The 12,893-nt window shown below is 37.1% G+C and overlaps 2 protein-coding genes across 2 annotated transcripts; both read left to right on the top strand.

Annotated features, from left to right (window-relative positions):
• Window positions 1–2,141: 2,141 nt before the first annotated feature.
• LOC133730665 (uncharacterized) lies at window positions 2,142–5,595 on the top strand. The gene is made up of 3 exons (XM_062158216.1): window positions 2,142–4,618; window positions 4,738–4,843; window positions 4,924–5,595. The coding sequence occupies exons 1-3, from the start codon at window positions 2,142–2,144 to the stop codon at window positions 5,593–5,595; spliced, it is 3,255 nt and encodes a 1,084-aa protein (XP_062014200.1).
• Window positions 5,596–5,827: 232 nt separating this feature from the next.
• LOC133727981 (uncharacterized) lies at window positions 5,828–10,058 on the top strand. The gene is made up of 12 exons (XM_062155409.1): window positions 5,828–6,409; window positions 6,547–6,759; window positions 6,880–6,972; window positions 7,069–7,182; window positions 7,276–7,908; window positions 8,033–8,329; window positions 8,417–8,694; window positions 8,794–8,967; window positions 9,067–9,174; window positions 9,316–9,385; window positions 9,494–9,592; window positions 9,701–10,058. The coding sequence occupies exons 1-12, from the start codon at window positions 5,876–5,878 to the stop codon at window positions 9,794–9,796; spliced, it is 2,709 nt and encodes a 902-aa protein (XP_062011393.1). The 5' UTR covers window positions 5,828–5,875; the 3' UTR covers window positions 9,797–10,058.
• The last annotated feature ends 2,835 nt before the right edge of the window (window positions 10,059–12,893 follow it).

Genomic DNA, 12,893 nt, shown 5'->3' with positions numbered 1-12,893 from the left:
TTTACAGTGTCATAATTATAGATGTGATTCTACTTCCTCTTTATTTGTTTGCTAAGGCTGTTTTTTTTTTTTTTCTTTTTCCCTTTTGGTTCTTTGTTGAGGGTTTTGTTTTCTTCTTTATCGTTAACAGTTAAGTATATATTGCTTGAATTAGTTATATGTATTCATTTAAGAAGCATTCTTGCTTACATGTATGTTTTGACATGTCTCAGGAGTGACGAACTCAGTTTATCATGGGGCTTTGCAATTCAGGTTTGAGCATATAAGCTTGGTGTCAATTGGCTTGCTGGTGAAGTTTTGAGGGGCTTAAAATTTATCAGGTATATATGAAGCTATATTCTATGCTACTTGGGTGCTGAGAAGTGAAAATTACAAAATACGAAAACTTTTTTATAGTCTTATGTACAATTGCATGTTTACAGGGTCTCAAACTTGATATTGACCGGTTTGATCTCCAGAAAGTAAAATTACCGGCCAGGTAAATATATTTGTTATTGCCTCCTCTATATATATTCTTCCACAATCTGATTTTAGTCTTAGTATAGTTATTGATCGTCAACCTACAAACATGAACATGAAATCCCTATATTTTGGTAACAGATGGATTGAAGTTGAGAACTTGAGATCTAAACATGGTCTTTGATCTTTCATTCTTTCATATATTGCTGTTTGTATTTAGCTTGGCTGCTTTTTTTTTTTTTTTTGGTTCATTGTATGAATTGTTTGTAAGACTTGATGTGGACTTATCAATATTCATTAGGAACTACAACAACTAAGTTGCATACCTTACAGAATAGGCAATTAGGATAGGATGCTTGTGTTTTGCTGTGAATCTGATAGCATAATTAGGATAGCATAATTGATACCAATCTGATAGCATAATTAGGATAGCATAAATGATACCAATCTGATAGCATGTTTGTGTTTTAGGCATCCAAATGACCAAATATAAACTCTAGTTGTTCTATTACTGAAACAGGAATTTGATAGCTTCTTTGACTCAAAAGTCGACCAAAAAAAAAAGATAGTTTTGGTTTTCTGGGTTTCAGAAGCAGTGAAAATGAAGCATGTTTTATATGTTTTTAGTCCGAAATCAAAATGTATGGGTCATTGAATCTGTGGTTTTGTGTTGGTGGATTCAAATTCTTATGAGATTGGGTTATTGGGTTTTTTGCAGGTGAAGTATTTGCAAGAGCCGGACAACAATACCAAGTGTAAGTAATTTGTAGTTTAACCAATGTGTTTGTTTCGTGGGCTTATTAGTATGAGTTTGAGTGTTTTTGAAAATCTAATGGTTTTTATTGTTTTGCAATGATGAATCAGCCTGCAAAGCCAGAGGCAGCGATCTCCGCGTTCATTTTAAGGTACAAAAGAACTTGATACTCAAAACTGGCCGGTTCAAAAGAAGTTGACCAAAATTCTAGATAGTTTTGACTTCAGCTTGTGGATAGACAAAAAAAATATATATTATTATTCTTCACCATTACATTTTCTAAAATGATACCTTTTTTTTTCCCCTCTCAAATTGATCTTTTCCTGTACATTAATCTCAAGAGGAACAAAATCACCAACCCAAAGTTTATCTTCACTTCTTTTAAGTCTTTCTTTGTAATCTTTTACTTGCATAAAGCAATCATGTAGCTGCAGATAATAAAACAACATTCATTAACTTTAGGCAATGTTCCAAAGAGTTTACTATCTAGCAATCTGATCGAAAACACCTTGGACAACTGCATGTCTCTGGCCGCCTAATGCAATTATTAAATGATGTTAATATTTCTTTTATCTTTGATAATTACATTGTGCGGCGTATCTAATGTTTTGATACATCTGTACAGGTCGCTGAGATTGTTGCTAACTTCATTGTGAAGGGTCTGGTATTCCAGCAAGGTCGTAGTTCAGGCATATCGTCAGGCAATTACAAGTAAGTTTTTCTTAACATCGTATCTCAATGCATGACTTGCAGCTCTTGTATAGTTTTTTCATTAAATATAGATGATTGAGGATTGATCTTGTACATTTTTCTTTTTTACTTCTATAGTTAGTTAGTTCTGAGCAGTATAGCATGTATTGTGTTTGGGATATATAAATGTATGTAAGGTGTTGTACAAATCTTGATTATTTTACTTTTTCTGTGTAAGATGGATAAATCATGGATGAATGCTGATAGAAGGTCACGCAAGTTTGAGGTAGGAGTAGGACAGTTTCTGAAATTTGCCTCTGCTAATGCCAACAACCAAGCAAAAATACGTTGTCCTTGCCTAAAATGCTGCAATACTGATGGATTTTCCATTGGAGTTGTTAAGGACCATATTTTTTGGAATGGTATTGATAGTAGTTATAAGCATTGGAGGTGGCATGGAGAACCTAATACAGCTGCCATTTCTGGCAATAGAAGAGGGGAAGCTGAAACTGTAGATTGGGATGGGGGTAGTAGGATGGGAGAGAATGATGTAGAAGGAGAGAGTGAGGATGAGGAGATTTCAGAAGACTCAAATGAGTTTCTGAAGTATGTGGAGGATGCCGATAAGCCTTTGTACCCTGGTTGTACCAAGACAACCAAGTTAAATGGTCTGATTCAGACATTCAATCTGAAAGCAAAGCATGGAATGACTGATTCCTGCTATTCTGACATGCTGATAATGATCGGGGGTTTGCTTCCTGAAGGAAATGAGGTTCCTGCATCTTTATATGAGGCAAAAAAATCACTTAGTGCATTAGGTATGGAGTACCATAAGATTCATGCTTGTCCAAATGACTGCGTCTTGTATAGACAGCAGCATGCAGATGCTATTATCTGCCCCACTTGTGGTGCTTCAAGGTGGAAATTAGGCAAGGATAAAACTGAAAAAGTAGGGATACCTGCCAAGGTTTTATGGTACTTTCCACCAATCCCGAGGTTCAAACGGTTTTACCAATCGGCCAATACAGCTAAGAATCTGACTTGGCATGATTATGGTAGAAAGAAAGATGGAATGATGCAGCATCCAGCTGATTCCCCGACTTGGGATTTAGTTGACAAGAAATGGCCGGAATTTGGAAGTGAGCCTAGGAACCTTCGACTAGCCCTCTCATCTGATGGGTTTAATCCTCATAGTTCTCTAAGTAGCAGGTACTCTTGCTGGCCTGTTATACTTGTGACATATAATCTTCCGCCATGGCTATGTATGAAGAGGAAGTATATGATGTTGACGCTGCTGATCTCCGGACCAAAACAGCCTGGTAATGATATCGACGTATATCTGCAACCTTTAATAGATGATCTAAAAGTCTTGTGGGATGGGGTTGAGGGAGTATATGATGCCTTTAGAGGGGAATACTTTAAACTAAGAGCTATACTCCTCTGGACCATTAATGACTTTCCCGCTTATGGGAACTTGTCAGGCAGCATTGTGAAAGGATACAATGCTTGTCCGATATGCGTTGATAAGAGTGGACCATATAGGTTGAAGAAAGGTAATAAAATGTCATTCATGAGGCATCGTCGATACCTACCTAGACATCATCCCTATCGAAAACAGCGTGCTGCTTTCGACAATACAGTAGAGGAGGAGCTTGCTCCTGTACCATTAACCGGAGAGGAGGTGTTTGCTAGAGTTGAGGGTATGAACTGTGCATTTGGCAAAAAGTGTCGTCCTGCAAAGAGTGTTGAAGACCGAAGCAGGCCTTGTTGGAAGAAGAAGTCAATTTTCTTTGAACTAGAGTATTGGAGATATATTCCTATACGACATAATCTCGATGTAATGCACATTGAGAAGAACTGTTGTGATGCTATCATTGGTACATTGCTAAACATTCCCGGGAAGACAAAGGATGGGGTTGCTGCTCGTTTAGACATGGTTGAAATGGGCATTAGGACTGGTTTGAATCCCAAAATTGGTGCCAAAAGAGACAAGTTACCTTTAGCTAGTTGGAATTTGCTGCTAAATGAAAAGAAAATAGTTTGCAACTCTTTTTTCAATATGACAGTGCCTGTGCGGTTTTCATCAAATGTTAGGAGCCTTGTCTCTATGGATGATTTAAGACTTGTTGGTCTTAAATCGCATGATTGTCACACTATCATGCAAATTCTGCTCCCTGTTGCTTTACGATCTGTTCTTGAGAAGCCTGTTAGGTATGCAATCATTCGCTTCTGCCTATTCTTCAAGGCTATATGTGCCAAAGTGATTGATGTTTCCAAGCTACAAAAAATGCAAGCTGACCTAGTTATTACAGTTTGCTTGCTTGAGAAGTACTTCCCACCATCCTTTTTTGACATCATGATTCATTTGACTGTGCATCTTGTCAGAGAAGTAGAGCTTTGTGGTCCAGTATTTTTTCGATGGATGTATCCATTTGAGAGATACATGAAAGTGTTCAAAGGATGGGTGAGATGTCGTAGGCACCCTGAAGGGTGCATAGCAGAGTGTTATATTGTCGAAGAGGCTGTTGAGTTTTGTGCTGAACGTATGCTTGATGATGCTGGTACTGCTGGAATCCCAGAAAGTAGCAAAGCAGAATTTCGGAATGCATCCAAACCGCTATCAGGTGCTTCCATGATTTCTGTTTATGGAAAAGAAATGCATCAAGCACATCTTTGTGTATTGCAGAATACGGAGGATGCGTTGCCATATTTCCTGTAAGTCATTACTTATTCCTTTTTTCTTTTTCTTTTTTAATAATTATAATTAATGTCAGCAAATTCCCTTCATTATTTTCTATTTCTTGCTAAGTGTTTTGTTTTTCTCCTCCATCCAGTGAACATTTGGAGTTATTAAAGTTGCTTTATCCTAAGTTCTCAAAAAATGAAACGTGGTTGAAGAATAAACAGAATCAGACCTTTTCGAACTGGTTAAAAGAGAGGGTAAGTTCTTCATTATTGATACATTTGCAACAATAAAATATTATGTTTTGATGGCTATGTAATGTATGTACTGTTTGCAGGTTTCAAATGAACTCATGTTTGCTGACAATAATGTTTCACATACAATGAGATGGATGGCAGCTGGACCAAAGAATGAAGTGCCAACATTTAGTGGATACCAGGTTAATGGTGTTGATTTCAACACCAAGGAGCGTGACAATCTTCGATCTGTTCAAAACAGTGGGGTATTTTTGCTTGCTGATGCAATGCAGATTTCTAATGCAAGGGATAAAAACCCTAGAACAGATGATATGCACTTTTACGGTGTGATTAAGCATATATGGGAGTTGGACTACTACAAGTTTAGGGTACCTTTATTCAAATGTGATTGGGTAGAGAATGTTAGGGGCATCAAAGTAGACGAACTTGGGTTTACTTTGGTGAATTTGAATAGGATAGGGCACTTAAATGATGCTTTTGTCTTAGCTACGCATGTTAAGCAAATATTTTACATACAAGACCCCCTTGATGTGCAATGGTCAGTGGTAGTAAGGTGTCCAGATAAAGACTACCAAGAGGCTAATGATGATGAGGAGCTACAAGATATTGAAGTGGAACAGCAGCCATATAATGCCACATTGCCATCTATTGAGACTTTTGATGACATAGTTGGTGATGATCACATCAATTATATGCGACCTGGAGATGAAGCCATATGGGTTGAGAATGAAAATAGTCATCGTCGCTTATAGGATTAGATAATAGGGTTGTTTCCTTGCACTTTTGTTTGCTTCACCCGTCTTTGTACTGTGTGATTATTGATGAAATATATGAACCTTTTTAATATGTTAGTTGTTTTGTTAGTACTAGGTTCAATTTAGCTGCTAATGTGTTGTGTACTTTTGTGTACTGTGATCTGCTATTTGTTTTCAACCATTTATTTATACATATTGCTAACTGTTGACTTGTTTCTTTTAGGTCATGGCTCCCCGGTCTAACAACACAGCCAAAGCTAGAGCTATAGCACTAAGGATGAAGGCATTGCAAATGAAAAGAGGTCAAAAGATCGTGTCAAAACCAGCTGTTGAACATATGCAGGATGTACCACTAAAATCTACCTTCGCTCAGCAAGATGCAGCCCCTAATAAAGCTGCAACCCCCAAGAAAGCTCAAGCGACATCAAGAAAAACAATGTTGACACTTGCTCACTCTAACAAATCTGCATCCCCAAAGAGAAGTGTATCCAAGCAAGCTGGTAAGTCCAAGAAGGCAGCATATGCACGTAATGTTGGAAAGAGCAAGGCCCTTGATGAAGAGGACAACCTAACCGGTGGACTACAGTTACTTAAGCGTGGGATGGTAACGATGAATCGCATTTCAAGGCGACTTATTCGTGGAAAGAGGCTGAAAGTTGAGTGTAATGCTCAAGGGGAACCAATTGGAAAGGCAGCTAAGGAGATGCAGTCCTATATTGGGGTATTGGCACGTACAAGGATCCCGATATCTATAAAGGATTGGAGAGAAGTGAAATTAGATGAGAAAGACAAAATCTGGGAAAGTATTGAGGTAATTAATCTGACTATATGTTTAATTGTATGATAATGTTGTTCTATATAGCTGTGTTACTTGTATTCTACTTATTTTCATTAACAATGAGCAAATATTAAAGAAAGGTTCCCGCTTATGGTTTTGAACATATGCAGGAAGCATTTGTGGTGCCTAAGGAGTGGAAGAAATTGGTTATTACATCAGCCGCCAATAAATGGAGAGAATTCAAGAGCAAGTTGACAAACTGGTACATTATGCCATATTTGGATAACCCTGAACTGTTGGAGTTCCCTCCCGATGATTATCGATCCATTGACCAGCGTGACTGGGATAAGTTTGTTGCTGATAGGACTACCACAAAATTTAAGGTTTGGCAACTACTGAATTTTAGTCCAAGAACAGATGATAATGCTTTTATTCTATGTCTATATCTGTTAAAATCTTCAAGACGCTCTAATATTGTGGACACTTCTGCATACTCTTTGAAGGAACTTCGCGAGGCACAAATAAAAAAGCGAAAGGAGAATAAGTACCCTCATCGAATGGCGCGAAAAGGATATGCTAATCTTCAAGAAGAACTGGTTAGTATAGCCTTTTCTAGAGTACTTTACTGTATAATTGTTCTTCCTTGGATTTAGGACAAAGTAATGATCATTATACCCTCTATGTTCATATAGTCTGAAACAATACCGATCGAAGAACTTGATCGTGCGACAATGTGGGTAAAGGCACGACAAGACAAGACCGGCAACTTCAACGGGCCGGAAGTCAAGAAGACAGTTGAAAAAATTGTAAGTTCAATTACAAGTGTAATTATTTTTTCTGAATTTTTATATTTAATTTGCATCATTCATGCATCTGATGCTTCTATTTTATATTTACAGGACAAACTAAGGCAAAAATTGTGTGAAGGTGAAGTGAATTCTTCTGGATCAGATGATATTCTAACATTGGCATTGGGAAACCCCGAGGCCCCTGGCAGGGTACGAGGTGTTGGTGGCTTTGTCAAGCCGGCTGCTTACTTTAATATACCAAAACGCCGAAAGGAATCTGTACAAGACACCTTGAGGGTGAGTGTGAAGAGGATATTAGCTGAAGAGAAAGAAACTATCATTGCCAATGAAAGAGCTAAATGGGAGCTGGAGATGGAACATCACATTGCCAAGGAAATAGCTGTTTGGGAGGATAGGTTTAAGAAGTTGGAAGAAAAGGTTGCGAGGAAAGAGGTTGACAATGATTCATTGAAAACGTTGACACCATTGAATGATATTGGTTCTGGACAAGGCAGCTGTTCCCGGCAAAATGACAAGGGTATGAAGGTTGGTCAAACTGAGCTTGCTAGAAATGTCAAGAAGAAGTTAATCTTGAACAATGCTGCACAAGTGGATGTTGAAGAGGAGACTGCTATGCCGTTTCTGGATAGTAAATTGAGCAGCAAATTTGCATCGGTTATTGAGGATGATGTTGGGATAGTTGGTAGACCTCTCATCAAGACTAAATTCTGGGAAGAAGTTCCGGTAAACTACACCCTATTACCTTACCTTCCTTCCTTTACTTTCTGTTACCCTTATGGTTAGATTGATAGATCATACTTACTGATGCATGCCGATTTCTGAAATCTGATTTATGCAACTGTTTCAGAAATCTCAGGTTATGACCAATACGGTCAAGTTGGAGTCTAAGCTAGCAATAAATTCATTGGATAATGTAGTTGCTCTTGGAACCATCGTTGAAGTTGATATTGAGGCCAGCAAACAAACAATCCATGGTGTTCCAATGGGAGAGGAAAATGTGCGCGTGTCAGTCACGAAAGCTATTGTTGAAGATGCTTTGCTACCATTTCCTATCAAAGATGAGATTGTCAAAATACGCGATGCGATTGGCACATGCGTTGCTTGGCCTAAAAACTTGATTATACCCCCCACAGTTGAGCAAAAGGTAATTTCATTTGTTCATTAGTACATTTTCAGAAACCCTAAACTATTTTGATCTAATAATGATGCATATTATTGTTTATAAATATAGGAAGGAGTAAAGCGTAAAATTGTGAAGAAGAGAAATAGAGACATATATGATGATGATGATCATGATGACCTTCAAAACCTGCCAGCCAAGTTGCCTTTACCCCTAAAGATGTTGTGCCAATGGGCCAACACATTCTTAAAGGATGGGTTCACCATCCACACCACTTTGGGAGAAGAGCTTTTAGGCCATCCAAAGAAGGTAGCTATCTTTAGGAGGGATGTGTATGCCATGACCAACATGAAGGAGATATCGAACGGCTCATTAGTGATGTATATGAGGTTTGTAGTGCATATTAAATCTATTAAATTGTATTAGGTTGTATGGTGGCCATCTTCAATGTTGTAATTGGTGTTAAACTAAATCTGCTGTTTTTGTAGCTACCTCTATCAGGTTTTGAAGAAAACAAAGATGCTGGAAATGATCGCCTTCATAGACCCTGATCACACTGGTGCACTTGCGTGTGGAAATCCAACAGAACGAGCTCGTTCTCTAGCTGTTCGGTATGGAAATGGGAAGCCTGGCCAGGTTTTTCTAGTTCCATATAACTCAGGGTAAGCAATTTTGATTTAGACCTTACCTCCTAATATCTACAGTATAAATGCATGCTATCTTCATTAATTTGGGTATTGAGTTGAACATTTTAATGTTAGTTGTCATTGGATGTTGACGGTTGTGAACCCCGGTGAAGAAGTGGTGCACTTCATGGATCCATTAAAGAGGCGACTCATCACCGGTGAATGGAAAACTATTGTGGACGAGTAAGCGGCTTCTACATTCAGTTTGGTTCAATGTTAAATTGGTTGTTATACTTGCATTTTGCTGGAATTATTTATATCTAAATGTTACTTTGTAAGTTGTTCAGTTTCTGGCTGATTGTTGTTCTCGTCATTTTGTTTCAGTTCCATCAGAATATACAATGCACAGAAAAATAAGAAAGGCAGAAAAATAGTTCAATGGAAAAATTGTGCGGTACGAGTTGCAAACCAGCTAACTATATGCTAGTTGATTTTACTTCAACAAATGTTCTTTTTATTCCATAGCATCAGCCAGGTATTCAATAATTTTATGATGTTTCAGGGCATTCCGGAGCAATTGGGCGATAAAACTTGTGGACTGTGGATTATGCATTACATGAAAGACATAGCGGAGGACAAAAATCAACAGTGGAGTGCTAAGGTATATATATATATATATATATATATATATATCAACTCCTTCCAATTCTGATTAATGTTGTGAAACATATCCATTCACATTAACTTGTATTTTTTTTTATACTTGCAGTGGGAAAGGAAAGCAAATCACTTCTACACACAAAAAGACATTGATCAGGTCCGGGCCGAGTGGGCAAAGTATGTCAGCCAATTTCAGCAAAGCTAGTGTGTCGAGAAGATTCTAATTTTGGACATGCATCATCTATAACCCATATTAACTAGTTATGCAGTTGGTCTAAGTATCTATTTTTGGCCTGCAAGTACAGTTTATGATCAGTAGCTAGTATGAGATATCAGTGGTTTTTTGGGTTACATTTGTTGATCATACCAACTGCTATGGGTTATTGAACTGATGTTTATTAAGTTTAGCTCCATGATGGATGTATGTATAGCTCCAGGAACAGATTGATCAAATATTGGTATTTTTGTGAATGGATTTCATATTTGATGAATGCATTGTGTTGTTCCCAGATTTACATGATTATGGCACAACAGGGATACGAGTATGACATCTGGAATAGAAAGCAACAACAAAATGATGTTGTTGGACGCGTCAAAGAACAACAGAAACAAGAAAAATTGTGTTCATATTTGGACACTCAAACAACAGAAAATTGTCATCTAAAATAGAAAGTAACAACAGAATTAAATCCAAGTGTGTTGTTTTTTATCCACTCAAAAAACAGATAATTGTCGATAGAACCAAAATTCTATGGTTACAAACAAAATGAAACAACATTTAACTATCGCTCAAATTAGCTTCAAGCAACAAATAATTGTCCTGTCTGTGCTCTTCAACCTTTAGTTAACTGTTGTAGAGTATAAATCACAACAATAGATAAATGTAACCTTAACAACTTTCAAACCACACTTAATTGTAACTCCAAGTTATATTCCACAACAGATAACTATTACTATAAGTTAATAAAAACCACAGACAACTGTTATTTGTATTCCTTTTAAACGTCATTTAACTGTCATCTATGACTAAACTCAAACGGTAAATAAATATAGTATTAACTAAGTTTAATGCACACTTATCTGTGACTATAATGCATATAAAACAACATATAAATGTTATCGTAGGAGACTAAAGACGATAGATAATTGTATTCTAAACTGAATACGAATGACAGTTAACTGTTATTGAACTTAGAATAAAACAACACTTAACTGTTATTATAAGTCCATTCAGACCACATAAATTATAAGGAACTGTTATTTGTTTCTAGTTCACACGACATTTATCTGTCGTTTGAATTCACTACCTCATGTCTCGATTTCATCAGACAACAGAAGACCCAAAAAATTTCTGTCGTCTGATAAATAAGACGACAGAGGAAATCTGTCGTCTGATTCCCCAAGAGACGGCACCGTACTAGACAACAGAAATTTCTTTAATCAGACGACAGATATCCTCTGTCGTCTGATAGCTTTTTTGGCATAGTGGTTATACCCTATTTACTAGCTTATGTGGATCTCCCTCACACGCCATTATTAATTAATTTATGCTTAGTATCCTCATAATCCTTGTGCAAATAAAGTTAGAATTCTGTTATCTGTATACTCTTTATTTAACCAAACCTCTGCTTGCGAAACCAAGGATGAGACTACTCCAAAAGATATCCTCAGAATCTAAAAGATTAAACTAATCCACTGTAATATTGATTTATTGGATTAATCCACTGTGATCTATGACTAAGCTTCTGTCCTTGTTGTCCTTGCAGTGGGAAAGAAAAGCAAATCACTACACAATGGAGAATGTTGATGTTGTCCCGGCAGAGTAGGCAAAGTATGTTCTTAAGTTTAAAGATAGCTAGTGTGTAGGTTAATTAGTAGTTGGAGATATGTAGCATAAGCTTTTGGACATGCATAGTTGATATATAGGCCAGACTTTGACTTACAGTACTGCTAGCTATTTTGCTGTGTTGTTTAGTTGGTTGCCCAGATTGTGCAGTGCTTCTGGTTTATTAGCTTGCAGTACTGTGTGCATATATTTTGTTGGCTGCCCAGATTAGTAGATTTGGGTCATTTTGAACTGATGCTCATGATTAATTTGTGTACATGAGACAATGGTGGATTAATGGAAATTGCAATGAATAATTTTGGATGTGGATTTTATGGTTTCATGAATTGGCAGTTTTATTTTCCAGAATGCATGCATACCAATTGTACAGGGGACTACTAAAATGTGTCATCACAAACTGCAAGCTACAACAAAAGCACATAAAAACGTGTGGTTGCAGCTGCACATACACAACACAAAAACCAATAAGAAGTCTATTGTCTTTTTGACAATGGGACAACAGAAAATTGTAGTCTGAAAGGCAAAACAACAACATAAGTTAGTTGAAAGTATTGGCTAAAGTGTATAACAACAACAAATAAGTGTGATTTGACGTGATTACAGACAATATAAAACACATACTATTAGTGGTCCTTTTTATATTCAGACCACAAATATTTGTCGTCTAAATAATCTCAAACGACAGTAAATTGTCGTCGTAATGAGACTGACATAACAGAAAGAATATGATATCTATTGTCTAAACCATTTCCCAACATCACATATGTATAATTTCAAAACCTTTCACACAACACTTAAATGTCATACAAACCTACCCTAGAACGACACTTAATTGTCCTCTGATGCTCTTTACGACCACATATAATTATCGTTTAAAGTAAATTAGCACAACTTTTAATTGTTGTTGTATGAGAGAGTTCCCAAAATGCAAAACTCATCAGACGACAGAACACTTCTGTCGTCTGATGCCCCCAAGAGACGACACCGTACTAGACGACACATTTTTGTTCGTTCAGACGACAGAACAGTTCTGTCGTCTGAAGGCCTTTTTGGCATAGTGGTGAGACCGCGCCCACTAAGTTCATAGCAACAAATGTGGTCAAGACATGTTGTTTACTCAGTGAAATAAAAATAGATTATGATGATCAAACAATTTTAAGTTATATGTTCTATTTTAAGTTGAATTTTATTACTTATTCACATATTGAAGAGGAAGCCGCTAGACCTTATGATATTGCATCGATAAAGGTGAGAGGGAGGAGAGCGATCACTTTGATATAACTAATTATGATGTCCAAGACAAAACCCTATCTCCCAGCTTTTTCAAGACATTTAGAACACTAATTTTGTTATTGAGGCCTTCTCCAACCCCCTAAACCAAAATGCTAAGGGATAATGACCATTTACACAATTTTGAGGTTAATTAACCCCACTTACCCAAACACTCTAAGAGATT

The sequence above is a fragment of the Rosa rugosa genome, chromosome 2 (genome assembly GCF_958449725.1).
Source record: "Rosa rugosa chromosome 2, drRosRugo1.1, whole genome shotgun sequence".
Lineage (NCBI taxonomy): Eukaryota > Viridiplantae > Streptophyta > Magnoliopsida > Rosales > Rosaceae > Rosa > Rosa rugosa.
Note: the sequence above shows the minus strand (reverse complement) of the source record. Positions and strands in the feature narration are given on the sequence as shown.